Source organism: Schistocerca serialis, chromosome 2 (assembly GCF_023864345.2).
Source record: "Schistocerca serialis cubense isolate TAMUIC-IGC-003099 chromosome 2, iqSchSeri2.2, whole genome shotgun sequence".
Classification (NCBI taxonomy): domain Eukaryota; kingdom Metazoa; phylum Arthropoda; class Insecta; order Orthoptera; family Acrididae; genus Schistocerca; species Schistocerca serialis.
In genome coordinates, this window is record NC_064639.1 from 320,518,951 (window position 1) to 320,532,948 (window position 13,998).

Genomic DNA, 13,998 nt, shown 5'->3' on the forward strand with positions numbered 1-13,998 from the left:
TTCCCTGTTCCACTCGTGACAGTTCTCCATTATTTGCCGTAAGCTAAAGATCTGGTCCTGACAACCTCTAAGAGGCCTAAAGCCACACAGATTTTCACCCAACTTGTCCTTAACTAATACTCGCGCTTTCCTTTCAACAATATCTGAGAAGATTTTACCCACAACGCTGATTAAAGAGATACCTCTGTAGTTGTTACAATCTTCTCTGTATCCATGTTTAAATAATGGTGTGATTACTGCTTTCGTCCAGTCTGATGGAACCTTTCCCGACTCCCACGCCATTTCAATTACCCTGTGTAGCCATTTAAGACCTGACATTCCACTGTATTTGATGAGTTCCGACTTAATTTCATCCACCCCAGCCACTTTATTGCACTGCAATCTATTGACCATTTTCTCCACTTCCTCAAATGTGATCCTATTTCCATCATCATTCCTATCCCATTGTACATCAAAATCTGAAACATTACTGATCGTATTTTCACCTACATTGAGCAACTCTTCACAATATTCCCTCCATCTGCCCAAGGCATCAACGGGTTTCACCAGCAGTTTTCCTGACCTGTCCAAAATACTTGTCATTTCCTTCTTACCTCCCTTTTGAAGACTGCTAATCGCACTCCAGAATGATTTTCCAGCAGCTTGACCCAAAGTCTCCAACCTGTTTCCAAAGTCTTCCCAAGATTTCTTCTTGGATGCTGCAATTATCTGTTTGGCTTTGTTTCTTTCTTCAACAACACTTTCTCTGTCTACCTGAGTTCTAGTATGTAGCCATTTTTTGATACGCTTTCTTTTTCCTTTTACAGGCTGTCTTGACTGTGTCATTCCACGAAGCTGTTTGCTTCATCCTACCTTTACACACTACTGTTCCAAGATATTCTTTAACCACTTCTAGTACTGTGTCCCTGTACCTTGTCCATTCCTTTTCCAATGACTGTAATTGACTACATTCAACTAACTGGTACCTTTCTGAGATCGCTGTTATGTACTTGTGTCCGATTTCCTTATCCTGAAGTTTCTCCACTCTTATCCTCCTACATATGGACCTGACCTCCTGCACTTTCGGCCTCACAATACCAATTTCACTGCAGATTAAATAGTGATCAGTGTCATCAAAGAATCCCCTGAATACATGTGTGTCGCTCACAGCCTTCCTGAATTCCTAATCTGTTATTATATAGTCAGTGACAGATCTGGTTCCCCTGCCTTCCCAAGTATACCGGTGAATGTTCTTATGTTTAAAAAAGGAGTTAGTGATTACTGAGCCCATACTGTCACATAAATCCAAGAGTTTTTCCCCGTTCCTGTTGGCTTCCATATCCTCTCCAAATTTAACCATAACCTTTTCATACCCTTCTGTTCGATTTCCAATCCTCGCATTAAAATCACCCATGAGCAGAATACTGTCCTAACAAATAAAATCACATTGAATTCTCTTGCAGAAAATACTTGGTTATTTGATCCACAGGGTTATTAAGTAAGTGCCGTGTAGAAAAATGTATAACTAGCATGCCCTTGTCTTCAAGACAGTGGTTGTCATTACTTATGTATTTCCTGTGCATGATTATGACTTCCTTCTAAAGTATTGTGATTTAGACCATAATTCTGCAGGAAAATGGCTAGTTCATTTAATCTACCAGAAAGATGTGAATTTCTTTTACCGGCTCAACTGATCTACTTCTTCTCGTTGCCTGTTCTCAGGTGTGATGTAGTTTATCCTTGTGTTTTTTTGAATCTTCCTCATGCCATTTCAACATTTGTTTTTACAAGTAAGTCCAGGTGCTTGCCAGGGTGATTTATTATAAAAGGAAGAGAAGCCAATTCCATCCTATGACATCATCAAAACTCGTAACTTGGGACTTTATCAAAACTCATAACTTGTGGTTGTTGAGAGAACCTTCACAGTTACCAGTAAAAGTTCAGAGAAAAGTAATGTGATCCAACTTTGCATCAGATTTTGGCTTGGCAATACAGTCTTTATAGGGGTGACTGCCTATGACTGGTTTGTAGGAGAGGGGTTAATATTTCAAAAATGATGGTGAAAGAAGAGACAAATGTGGACCTTCTACAGCTGACAAAATATTAACATGCAAAATGTACACATGCCATTATGTCCATAGACAACTTAATTACAGGTGAAGACCACAGGGGGAAAAAGCAATAGAGCCCAAAAACTGAAATTTTTCAGGATAAGAGACATGACTTTCAAGAGCTAAACTCAGTTACATTTGGACCTCTTCTTTCAACAGTACTTTTAAACTTTAGTTGAGTTCTTGCTTGTTTATCCCTGAAAGTATATTTTACCACCATAATTAGTTACATAAATAAATAATGACTGGACTGTGTTGGTGTTTCCTCTGAAGTTTGCAGTAAACAAATCAGAGCTTCTTATAACACTATTTATGAGTTTTGTTTTTTTGTTGACAACGAATATTTACGTTTATAAAGATTTTGACCTGTTATAATCAAAGTTCAGGAAATGTGTGTAATAAAAAGACATTCCCCTTAAAAATCGCTTTCATCGATGTAGGTATCTTGTTCACATGGTAATCCAAACTATAGTACTCTCAGGACTCCTTGTCTTCACACAATTTTATTGGATCTGCAAATCCTTGAACTTGTATTTGGCAGAATAATAGGTGCATGATAGAGCTGCTCAGGGTCCTGAAAATGTTGTAGAATGGTCTGCTTCTTCCGTTGATGCTAAGTCCATGCTACAAAGAATAAATGTCTCTATTTTCAATGATTTTTAATTTTGATTGAAGGAATCATAACTGCTTCACTGGCCTAACAGCATAAGAAAGCTTTTCCTGTCTGACTTAGAAGAAAGAAATTTACTCCAGCTTTCATGCTCCATTCACATGAGAGAGCAATAAATGGATATCACTTGACTCTGCCCCTACAGTCCCTTCTCTCCAGCTGTCAGGAGTTTCAACCTTTGCACACTTGGGAATATGTGCCATATTTTTATCTGTCTCCATCAAATAATGGTCACAGACTGGATATGTAAAAGTCATCTTCTCAGAATGCATTAATTCAACGGTCATGTAGTGCAGTAATGGAATAATGGATGTTTTCATTTTGTCCCCCATACGACTCAGTGAAGACATGAACCTTTCTGTTCAGGTAATTGTAGGAAAAATTACAGAGCATTTATACAGCAGCATGTGATCCCTTCTTCACCACAGGCTGGTCATAGATGTACATAATTGATGCCATGGTTTGCTTATGGATGTACATATTTGATGAGCTAGTTGATAAATATGGACATTGAAAATGCAGAAAGAAATCTATGTGAAGTTCATTTCACTAGAGGCTGTATTCATTGTAGGAGGTTTTTACCACAGTCTGTTGCAGTGGCCTCAGTAGATGTTCACATTGTTTTTGGCACTCTTTCCTTTCTGTAGAACCAGTCAGCCTTCTTGAGGTTCTGTATCTCAATTATTTTAGCTTTCTGCACTCACCATCTACATGCTTCGGTTCAAGGGCAGCTGAAAGTGATGTTGAAGTTTGAGACAAAAATGTGTCTGAATGTTTTATAAAAAATCTGAATGTCTGGACATTTGGTCAGAAAAATGTTAAGGAGGTTCTTTTGGAAGATATACTTTTTTGGAGAGTTTTAAGCTGTAATGTGGTAAATTCCTTCTAAGGCACTAAAAAATTACATTACTGCTTCACAAGTCTGTTCGGCAAGCTTATGATGTCAGTTAGTGTGCTTTCCTCGTCCATTGGCTGGTGACTTGCCAGTTTTTCTTAAAGATGATTTAATTGTGTGTAAGCGGAAAGTTTAATCCTAAAGAGTGACTGGAATGCTTTGAAACAAACTGGTACCTCTACTGCTTCACTATCCCTTGTCACCCTAACTTGCTAGCTGTTGGAGCTGTCATTTAACGTGGCATCTTCATTCTGCCTGGGTCTGTGATGTGCTACAAGATGCACTGATATAAATCTTGATTAATAACTGTTTTGTGCATCAGTAACAGCATCACACCCAAGATCATTTTGTGTTAATAGGTAATGCCATTCATTACTAGAAAAATACTTGGCATTCATATTGCCAACATCATCTCCAGTCTCAAATGAAGAGGTGCGTAGCTTTTTTCCAACATTACTGAGGCAACTGTGTCTTTAAATTTTTTTGTTGATTTTTCATCACTAGCAATTACATTTTTGTTACTTCCTTCACTTAAAGGATGTTGAAATTCATCACCCAACATTATTGTAGAAAGAATTCAAGCTGCAATGAATGAAAAACTATTAACCAAGAAACACAGTACACACATTGTGAATCAAATGAATCAGACGCTGTAACCTCAAACATACTGACGGTAGACCCTGAATCGGAACACAGCGCGCACATGCACCGATTGTACCTTAACGGACAGTGTTGTTTATTGCCGTGATACAGATTGACTCTGTCACGTGATCCATTGTACATGAATTCTTTAATCATCTGTAACTTGGTCAATGTTGTGTTTTTCCCTTGTACTATATACCAAGATCCAACAGTGGACTGAGAAGCAAGCAGTGTACTAATATCTTATTTTAAATTTTTTGGACACTCTTTCTTTTGCCCTGTACCCTTCAATTCCCAAACAATTGGAAACATTCTTTTAATTCAGTTCTTTCAGCTCTTAAAGACAGCTTATGTAATCCATGTCACTGTGAGATTCACATCTAAACTGCTCTGAACTTTGGGAGAATACTTTCCCCTCTCGTCTAACACTGAGTATTAGAAGTAGTAGACTTTATGCAGAGTCAAGTACTATATCTATATAAAAATTTGCCATCAAATTTGTACATAAATTTGTTTAAAAAGACAGGTAAAGAGTGCAGGTTTGCCATGGAATATAAACTGCAAAAATGAATAGCTTTTCCAGTAGACAAATGAAACTGTCTTCAGCCTTCATAATTTATCGATAAATATTAAGGATTTCATAAAATAAACTGCGCTGCTGTGTTGTTTTCCTGCCTAACATCTCAACACACTGTTTGCAGGTTACCATCCCATTAGCTGACTTTCAGTATTGCTTTCACTTGATAGGTTTTTCACTTGGTATCTTACAGAAACTTTAGTGTTCCATATTTCTCCCCACCTTATCTGTACTTTTGCTGTTAATATATAAAAGTTTTTTTTCCTCCATGGGAGTAATGGGTATTTGTTTAATGTGTTACTGGTATACACATACTAAAAATAATTTTTTGTTACTCTTGGTTTCCAAACATAATTTGCAGTAATTGTTCAGCCTGATTCCAGTGTTAAGAGTTTGCACTAACCAAATGGGGAATTGAAATAAATACACAGCTTTCTTTTTATTTGTGTTTGCTTTAGCACAATATACACCCTATTTATTTTGGGTATTGATGCAACTCCTTTTGTTACAGAGTCCTGTGAATGTCAAGCTGTATATACTGGTGATCTGTGTTTCTTGCCAAATTTTGTTATTGAAGATGTCCAGTCATGTTTCAAGACACTGACACAAATCTGTGAAGCTGCTTATGAATTGGAACAAGAACATCGAAATTATTTAAGATCTTTGGCTCGTGAAACTAAGTATGGGAGCAAGTAAGTTGATAACTGTTTTGCACTCGTTACTTGTGTACTGGTTGGACACTATACGTAGAAACTATTTGGAAGAAGTCCATAATTTCTCAGATAAAAAGATAAGATGATAAAGAAAATATTAGAGATTGCAGTAATACAAAAACCTAAAAATTCTATGTGGAGTAGAATTTTCTCCAAGTTTGTTGCCCGTGGAGAAGCACGTATGTGGAATTCCTGAATTTAGTATTTATTTCCTATCTGATATTTCAAGCATTTTGTTTGCCATTTCAGATATACCCTTACATATTCACTTTATTCATTCAGTACTTATTTTGATTTATATTTTTATGTTGATCATTTGAAATGTTGCTGCATGCGGACACCACAGTAAATTTTGGACTTTGTTTTCTAGGCAAGCACCAATTGGCGATGACAACTACCTGTTACTTGCTGCTAGTTTTGGACGTATGGACAACAGTATCTTAAGAAAGACTTGCAGTATACCTAACTGACAATTACTTCTTTCATCTTCTGTGAAGTATGGGTATGTAACTTATTAGCAGGAGGCTGCTTTTCTATTGTAAATTCCTATTAAACCCAAAGTGCAAGGTGCTGGATCAAAAGTCTTAATCCAATTACAATAAAATTGAAAGGGAAACACATGATTCAAAGAGGCAGGGCAGAAAGAAAGATTGAAAAGTGTAGAAAGTCAAAATTTGCAAATGAATAATGCGGTTCTGATATATAATCTACAATAATCTCTACTTTTCATATACCTCTCTACTGTTAATCTCTTAGTCTGTGTAGTTGGTGGCGTCATAATTATTAAGTTAGAATAATATATTCAAGTAAAGAACGTTTTTAACCCATTCACTGCAGAGCTCTTTGCAGCAGCGCGACAGCTGCATGCACAGCTGGGCGTCTCACAGCATTCGTGGCTGTGCAAGACCTTTTTGGCATGCAGTGTGGCTCGCCTTTAGTGCCACATTGATATTGCTATTACTGTTGAATGAGCATTGTGACCACTGCTAGATGAGAAATGGTGCAGGGAAGAAATTTCACTCAGTGCTGCCAACACATTTGAACTTTGTATTTACCGTTTGCTGGTTTGAAATTCATATATGTAATTAACAAATTTTCATGAAAACAGTTTTCAGAGACAGGTTGGGTACAAAGAGTAAAGCTGTCTCATGCCTACTGAAGTGCTATGCAACGGTAGATTATATAGGTTGGAAGCAGCTGCTAAGGACATATATTCCAAATTCCATTGACAAGTTCCGAGTAGAACTACGTAAATAGTGTACAAGGAAAGCATGACAGGCAGTGCCACACTTTTGTTTTTATTGATATAAACAAAGGGTAGTAATAAATAAAAAGGTAACAATACATTTCATAAATTCTTTCTGGTGCAATACATTTTGAAGCATGGAACAAAATACTGTCCAACATCACATCTTTTGCAACAATACCATGATTCCCTTCACTTGTTTCTCTTACTGCAAACAACACATCCTTTCATGGGGTGCCTTCCTTTTCGAGATGATTCGGCAGTGTGCTTGGAATGTGTCTTCCTTGTAGTCATGAGGGGGTTTTCCTCTTCTCATCAGCAGCCTCCAGATTTTGTTGTTTTGTGATAATATTTTTCTAAAAATTCTTGAATATGACTCGCATTTAACTTCAGCATTGACAGATTTTTCCATGTGTGAGCTTTGCACGTGACCTGGGAATTTAGTAAAAGTCTAGAAAGTGAAAAGAGAATTGGTTTTTCGAACACTTTCAGTTGTACTTAGTATCATGTCACACTTTTCTACTGCTCGTATTGATTGATTATAATCTAACATGCATTTTGGTTTGAGTTCTTCGAGATTTTTTTGATGGTTCCTTTTTGCTGTTGATGCCATTTCAGCTGTATGATGTAGTCAACAAGCATACATCTCTCCTGTCACACCATTTCATTACTAGTAGCCTGCTCATCGACTATACTTCCATTTCTCCTTATTCGTTCAAGATTTAGCATGTTTTTTCTATACATACGAACTGTATCTAATGCATTAATTCTTCTGTCATGCAAATACTGGACTTGTGTACCAGTTGTCAACAAAAAATGGGTGCCCTCTTCCCTGATGAGGTTCCAGAATCATTGTCACTATATTGCTTGATTTTCCCAAATAATCTTTGCTAGTTTCTATTTAATTTGTTGCACCAGTGGAAACTAAGAAATCCAGTTTCACAGTCACACAGAGCAAACATTTTTATTCTAGAAGACTTCTTTTTGACCGAATGTACTGTTTGAAAAAGAGGCACTCTTTGAACAGGAGAAGGCTTTCGTCAGCACACACATTTTGAAATGGTGTGAGAGTAAATCCAAACTCTTCTTTCACATACACTATTACAGACCGTATTGTGAACAGTCTGTCACCCTAAGAAGAAATGTTATTGTCACAAAAATGAAGCATATGGACCAACAGCTAATACCTGACTTGAGACATTATTTTGCAAAAAATTAAAGTATGAAGAAGAGCAGCTGATGACCAGTATTTTGACATGTTCAACTTGTCATTGTGTGGCATAATCAGGGTTACCACCAGTAAACAGTACATTTCATCCACACACACATCTCTCGAAGCATTTACACAACTATTCCCATGACTGATAATGTTCTACACAGGGTATTTATGATACTTGTTAGTGTCTTGTAATAGTGTAAGTGAAACTGTATTAGACACAAAAAGATTTATCGAAAATTAACTTAGTGTCCTGCGTGACTTTTACTATATCACTAAGACTTTCCAGACCCTTTTCCTCCTTTCCACTCTTAAGCCTGAAGAAGAGCACTAGTTGTGAAATCAGACAAATTGACATCTTCCTTTGTATTTTGTTCTGCTGCTGTCTGGCGAGTACCGTATTTACTCGAATCTAAGCCGCACTCGAATCTAAGCCGCACCTGAAAAATGAGACTCGAAATCAAGGAAAAAAATTTTTCCCAAATCTAAGCCGCACCTGAAATTTGAGATTCGAAATTCAAAGGGAGAGAAAAGTTTTAGGCCGCACCTCAAAATCGAAACAAAGTTGGTCCATTGTAATATGAGACACAATTTCGGTCGAATGAATGACGATACAGCTACAGTAGTTTGGTTCGAGTCGTAAGCTTAGCAGTTAAGCTTTACCAGGTAGCCATTGCTATGCGTCAGGTGCTCCGTCCGTATTTATACGGGTACCCTTCCTTTTTCACATGCTTCGTCTGGGTTGAATTGATTGCTTATTTTTCTTTGATCTCATAAGTGCCGTTACTTTGTTATAGGTGTTTACGTCACTCTAAGCTGTAAATGCATTATTGTACTGTGTCACGCATTGTTTGTTGCATTCTGATAATGAATGTTTACGACCTGTCGCCGCTCGCGGCATCGCTTGCTTTTGTACGCGCTACCGCTGCTTCTAATTAAAATAAATAAATAAATAAATAAATAAAATCGTCTCATTAGCGAAACAATGGAAAGAGACTGCAATTTGTTGTTACTTACACTGCTGCTTTCTTTGATAATGATCAACAAGAACCAAATAATAGACTGCGTGTGACAGAAGATGTTGTGAAGGAGAGTTTAGCGAAAATTTTTCTCCGTTTGAATATCTTTGCAGATACCTCTTTAGTACATAACCTTCTGCACAGAAATTAGTCATCTTAGATTTAAAAATCTAGTCAGTTGTCGTGCTTCATTTCTGGCTGTATCTCTAATCGGCGTAAGAATAATACTAATATAAACATGGCATGATATGTATATTCTTCTGCGATTGCTGTTGTCTCACTCTAGTTTCGTTGTTTATTAGGCAGACAGGATTTAAATGAAGTAGCAGTAAACACAAAATAATACATGGCAAAATGTTTATATTCGTATTATTCTTATGATGTAGAGAATACTGCATGTGATTCACAATTCATAAAAGTTCCTATTAGCAACCATCTCTTGTCACAGGTAGGAAAAAATTCAGAACGTAGAATTGGCCATATTGACAAACATCCCAAGCAGTCTTGCCAGTCGGATTTTCGTAGTACATTGAAAGGCTGCTACATTCGAAGATGAACAATACGGAATTTGTATTTACTTCATTGGATAATGTATGAAAATGCAGTGGTCGAAACTCAGGGCGGAGAAAAAAGCTCATCTTCCACCTTTTTATTTTTTTTAATTTATTTACTGACGCAGAGATTTTGGCGCCAGTATTTATCTTTGTGCCTGCAAAGCATGCCTGTGTAGCGCTACATATATTCGACAGCAAAAGTTACTTGTGGTGGCACCTACCAACATTTTACAGAACTTCCGCTTACTTTGCACTCGATTCTAAGCCGCAGCCGGTTTTTTGTATTACAAAAACCGGAAAAAAGCGCGGCTTAGATTCGAGTAAATACGGTAGTTCTCTTTTTTTCCCATCCAAGTCATAGATACTATTATTAGGAGTTATAAAAATACCATACAAAAACTTTCTACAGCAAATTTCTTGCTCTGAATTTGATTAAGAGTATGATTGTTAGATGCAGTTCTCTTTCATTTCTTTTGGTTATTCTTTATGAAGCATGTAATTTTAGTGTAAATGGAGCAGCAGAAAGGAAACATTTCATAGATTTCACTGTTAAAAGGGGCATGGCAGTCTGGTAGAATGGGACATTAATATGTGTATGAAGTCTTCATTGGTTTTCATTTAGAAATATCTCTATCTTTCATCTCTACTTCTGTGAATTTTTCCTGACGCTGTTGATCTGAAACTCTGTCTTTTCTTTTAATCTGCTCAATTCAACTTTAAATTCAATTCCTTTAAATTAGATATTGCCCTCAATTTCTAATATATTAATTTTTTCCTTAATAATTTGCAGGAGACTGTTGCTCCAACTAGAGCTTATTTGGTGCTGTGAAGTTGATGTTTGAGAAGATTAAGTGGTAATTACAGAGCTGGCACATCAGTGGTATTTTGTATTTTTTCAGTTCTTTAAAATGAAGCATGTGAAATTACGTGCTTAATATCAGAAAAGTGTAATTGTGAGGTTCTGAGAAGACAGAAATCGCAGTGGCAGTGTTCAAAAAGGTAGAGTTGAGATTAATGTTTTTTTCGTAGAATTTTTTATTGTACAATATGCATATGTTCTTGCATGCAAACATCCATATGCATAGGAGTGCACATGGCAAGTGCAATAAAACAGCCAACTAGATACTGACTAGAACATAAAATTTCTGCTAGAAATAAAAGTGCATTTGTGATAACACAAAATGGACACCATGTTACTGCTGTATATTTATAGTTGCAAAAACTGTAAGGTACAATAAGAAAAGGGCATTTGTAGGGACTGATAGATGATATGTTCTCATTATGCTGTTGGACATTTTTAAATGCAAAGTTTGGTGCTGTTATATGATAAGAAATCTCATGTGTAAGAATATTGTGTGATTGGGTAACTGGAAGCATTTAGTCATATTGACATTGTTCTGTATCAATCACTTACTTTTGTTTTAACTCTCATTCCATTGTGTAAGACTTGCACACCACACACAACAAAAGTGTTTTACTACTCACTAATTCATTGCTTTATGAAATGTGACTCATAAATTATTTTATAAATTGTATTGCATGCAAAGGTTTTCATTTCTGTAACAATAGGTGCTATTATAAATATATTCCCTGAGATGTTGACAGCTAATATTATAATCCACAAATGCTGATAATGTTTGAAGAACAGATCACAAATTATTCATTACATAACACAAAATTTTCACATGCCTCTTTCCATAGTACTTCCAAGTGCATTATTTATAGAGAACATTCACCTGAATATAGAGAGATCATGTCAATATTTAAAAATTCCTAGCACTGTTCTCTCTTACAAATATGCATTCCAAAACAAACTTTAATTAGATGTGATTGATTGATTGTAATTGGGCATCACAGCCTCAATAAATTCCAATGAGAATATGGTTATTTCCCAAAAGACTTCAGCTACACTGACACATCAATGCTGTCTCTCAAATTTTATGGAGTTACAGCAAAACTGTCTCTACACTCACAAGTAAGTTACTATTCTCTTCACACTGACCTCTCTTGAATTGACTTGTTCTGAACTTCAGTGTGAGTTTTCCATTGAAGAGTTGCCTTTTATTCATGTAACACCACTTGTACACTCTTGGCACAGAGTAAATTTGTGCCCAACAAATGGGGAACAGTCCAACTACAAGCCTTCTTTACTATTGAGTTTTACTGAATGGTAACAAAATCTGTCATTACCACTTCCGTCGTATGTTGATGATAATTTCCTGACTTCCACAGTGATTCATAGAAGGAATACTGCTCCGAACTTAAATATATTAGTTACTTACATTACCTCATTAGCTGCTACAGAGTCCTTGAAACAGTTCTCTGACTGCTCAAACACAGAGTGCAATAGTTTGGCTACAAGTAAACAAAAATTTATTTTTAATATTTAACACAAATTTGCCATCTGTTCTTCAGAGAACCCTTATCAGCTTGAATGGTACTGTGAAACAGTGCAGCCTCAGTAGAAGAAAGTAAACTATATGGTCTACAAGTCAACCACAATGTTATTGCACCTGAGTGTGAGGGCATTTCAGTCAGCTCATGAGTTTACTTTTGCACTTGAAGTCCTTCAGAATATGCTCTGTTTTTCTAACAATCAGACGACTTGTTCTTGAAGCTATTCAGACTCCACATTGTAAAAAATATTTCTGATAATGGCCACAGGAGGCCAAGTGCAATAATATCTCAGTTGGGTAGTACATAAATTACACAAATAAAAATTGTTATGTTTGAACTGATGAGATTCTAATGCTGATATTGTGTAGTATTGTAAATCATAGTCATGGCTTGCTTCAGTGGACTTCATTAACTCTAAAATTAATAATTAATTTTTACACATCTCATTCATTGTGGGTCACAATGATTGTCTAACATTCAGGTACATATAAAATTGTGACATTACACTTTATCAAATATATGATTATAAACAACCAAAGTATCAATTGAAGGACATTATATTTGCATTGTTCTGATTGTGAAAATTCAAGAGGTAATTTCTTATACATGTTTCACTAGCTCTGATGCTGCACTGTATCCCATTTCCAAACTTTGCAGTATCTTAATGTGCTCTCTCTTTTTAAACCATTGAGGTTCGTGTACTGGCTTCCTCTTTAGATATTAACGGTGTTTATTGTTTAAAGTAATGTTTAATTGAGTGTTGTGTGTGTGTGTGTGTGTGTGTGTGTGTGTGTGTGTGTGTGTGTGCACGCAAGGGATAATCAGTGTTTTCCTAGCTACATTTATTAAGTTTATTTATTTCACTTTCATAAGTAGTGTCAGAAGTGTTGTATATTAGTTTGTACAGTATTTTCATTGACATGTTGTACTGTGGAGGAAGATTTAGTTTCCTTACATCACAAGAGGAATTTTTTTGTCTCCAGAGAAACCGATTTCATATTTCTGTGTGCCAAAGTGGAACGTGTCATGTATTTTCTTATGCTGACTGAGCAATTGTTATCAGAAGCAAAGAATAACATTTGCTATTAGCAAGAAATGTTCGTTTTATGTTTGTCAAATTTTTAATGACTTTGTACCAATCTGAAGGCTGTGAAATTCAACTCACATTTCTGTGTACTGTTGTGTGTGAAATTATTTGTTCTTGTTTTGTATAGTGTGATTACCTATGTAGAATAGTAATTACTTTTTATTTTACAAGACCATTGTCTTAAGTACAAATGTTGAGCAGAAATGCAAATGTATTTACAAATGACTTATGTACATTACAAGAATGAAGTTTGATTACAAGTGTGTAAGGTAACAATGTAATGTATTGTAAGGTTTTCCCAGTGTTCTCTTTTGTAAAAAAGAAAAAAGCTAACCTGTAAATTTTTAGCTCTCATAATTTTATACTTTAATATAAAGAAAGATGTTATGTTTTGTGTTTTTATACATTATAAATATATATATAAAATGGTTAATATTGACATAAATGAAAATGTTTCATTTTTTATCACGAATTTATCCATAGAGTGTCTTGGAAGAAACTGCATGTGAAAGTATCTGTTTACGCAAACAAAGTTAGATTTGTTGAAGCTGAAGCTCTATCAAAGGATCAACTAAGGTTAAGTCTTTCAGAATTTGATACGAGGCCTTTTCTCCCAGCAGATCTTGAAAATCTGTTGCAAGTAATGCCCCATGCCAAAATGTAGAAATTTATACGTTCCTTGTGTAAAGCCTTCCTTGAGCTGTTAGTGTTGTTGTTGTGGTATTCAGTCCAAAGACTGTTTTAATGCTGCTCTTCATGCTACTCTATTCTGTGCAACTGCTTCATCTTCACTGCAACCTACATCTTTCTGAATCAGCTTACTGTATTCATCTCTTGGTCTCACTCTCTGATTTTACCCCCCACACTTCCCTCAAATACTAAATTGGTGATT

The 13,998-nt window shown here is 35.9% G+C and overlaps 1 protein-coding gene across 2 annotated transcripts in view; it reads left to right on the forward strand.

Annotated features, from left to right (window-relative positions):
- The window catches only part of LOC126457120 (GTPase-activating protein), a 132,987-nt gene extending 119,515 nt beyond the window's left edge, over window positions 1-13,472 (forward strand). Inside the window, exons 19-21 of one of the 2 annotated variants that reach the window (XM_050093174.1) lie at window positions 5,386-5,566; window positions 5,958-6,089; window positions 10,413-13,472. In XM_050093174.1, the coding sequence (XP_049949131.1) occupies window positions 5,386-5,566; window positions 5,958-6,057 (281 nt within the window). In that variant the 3' untranslated portion in view covers window positions 6,058-6,089; window positions 10,413-13,472. The remainder of the gene's footprint in view (window positions 1-5,385; window positions 5,567-5,957; window positions 6,090-10,412) is intronic. The other variant, XM_050093175.1, reaches the window with a different exon arrangement.
- The last annotated feature ends 526 nt before the right edge of the window (window positions 13,473-13,998 follow it).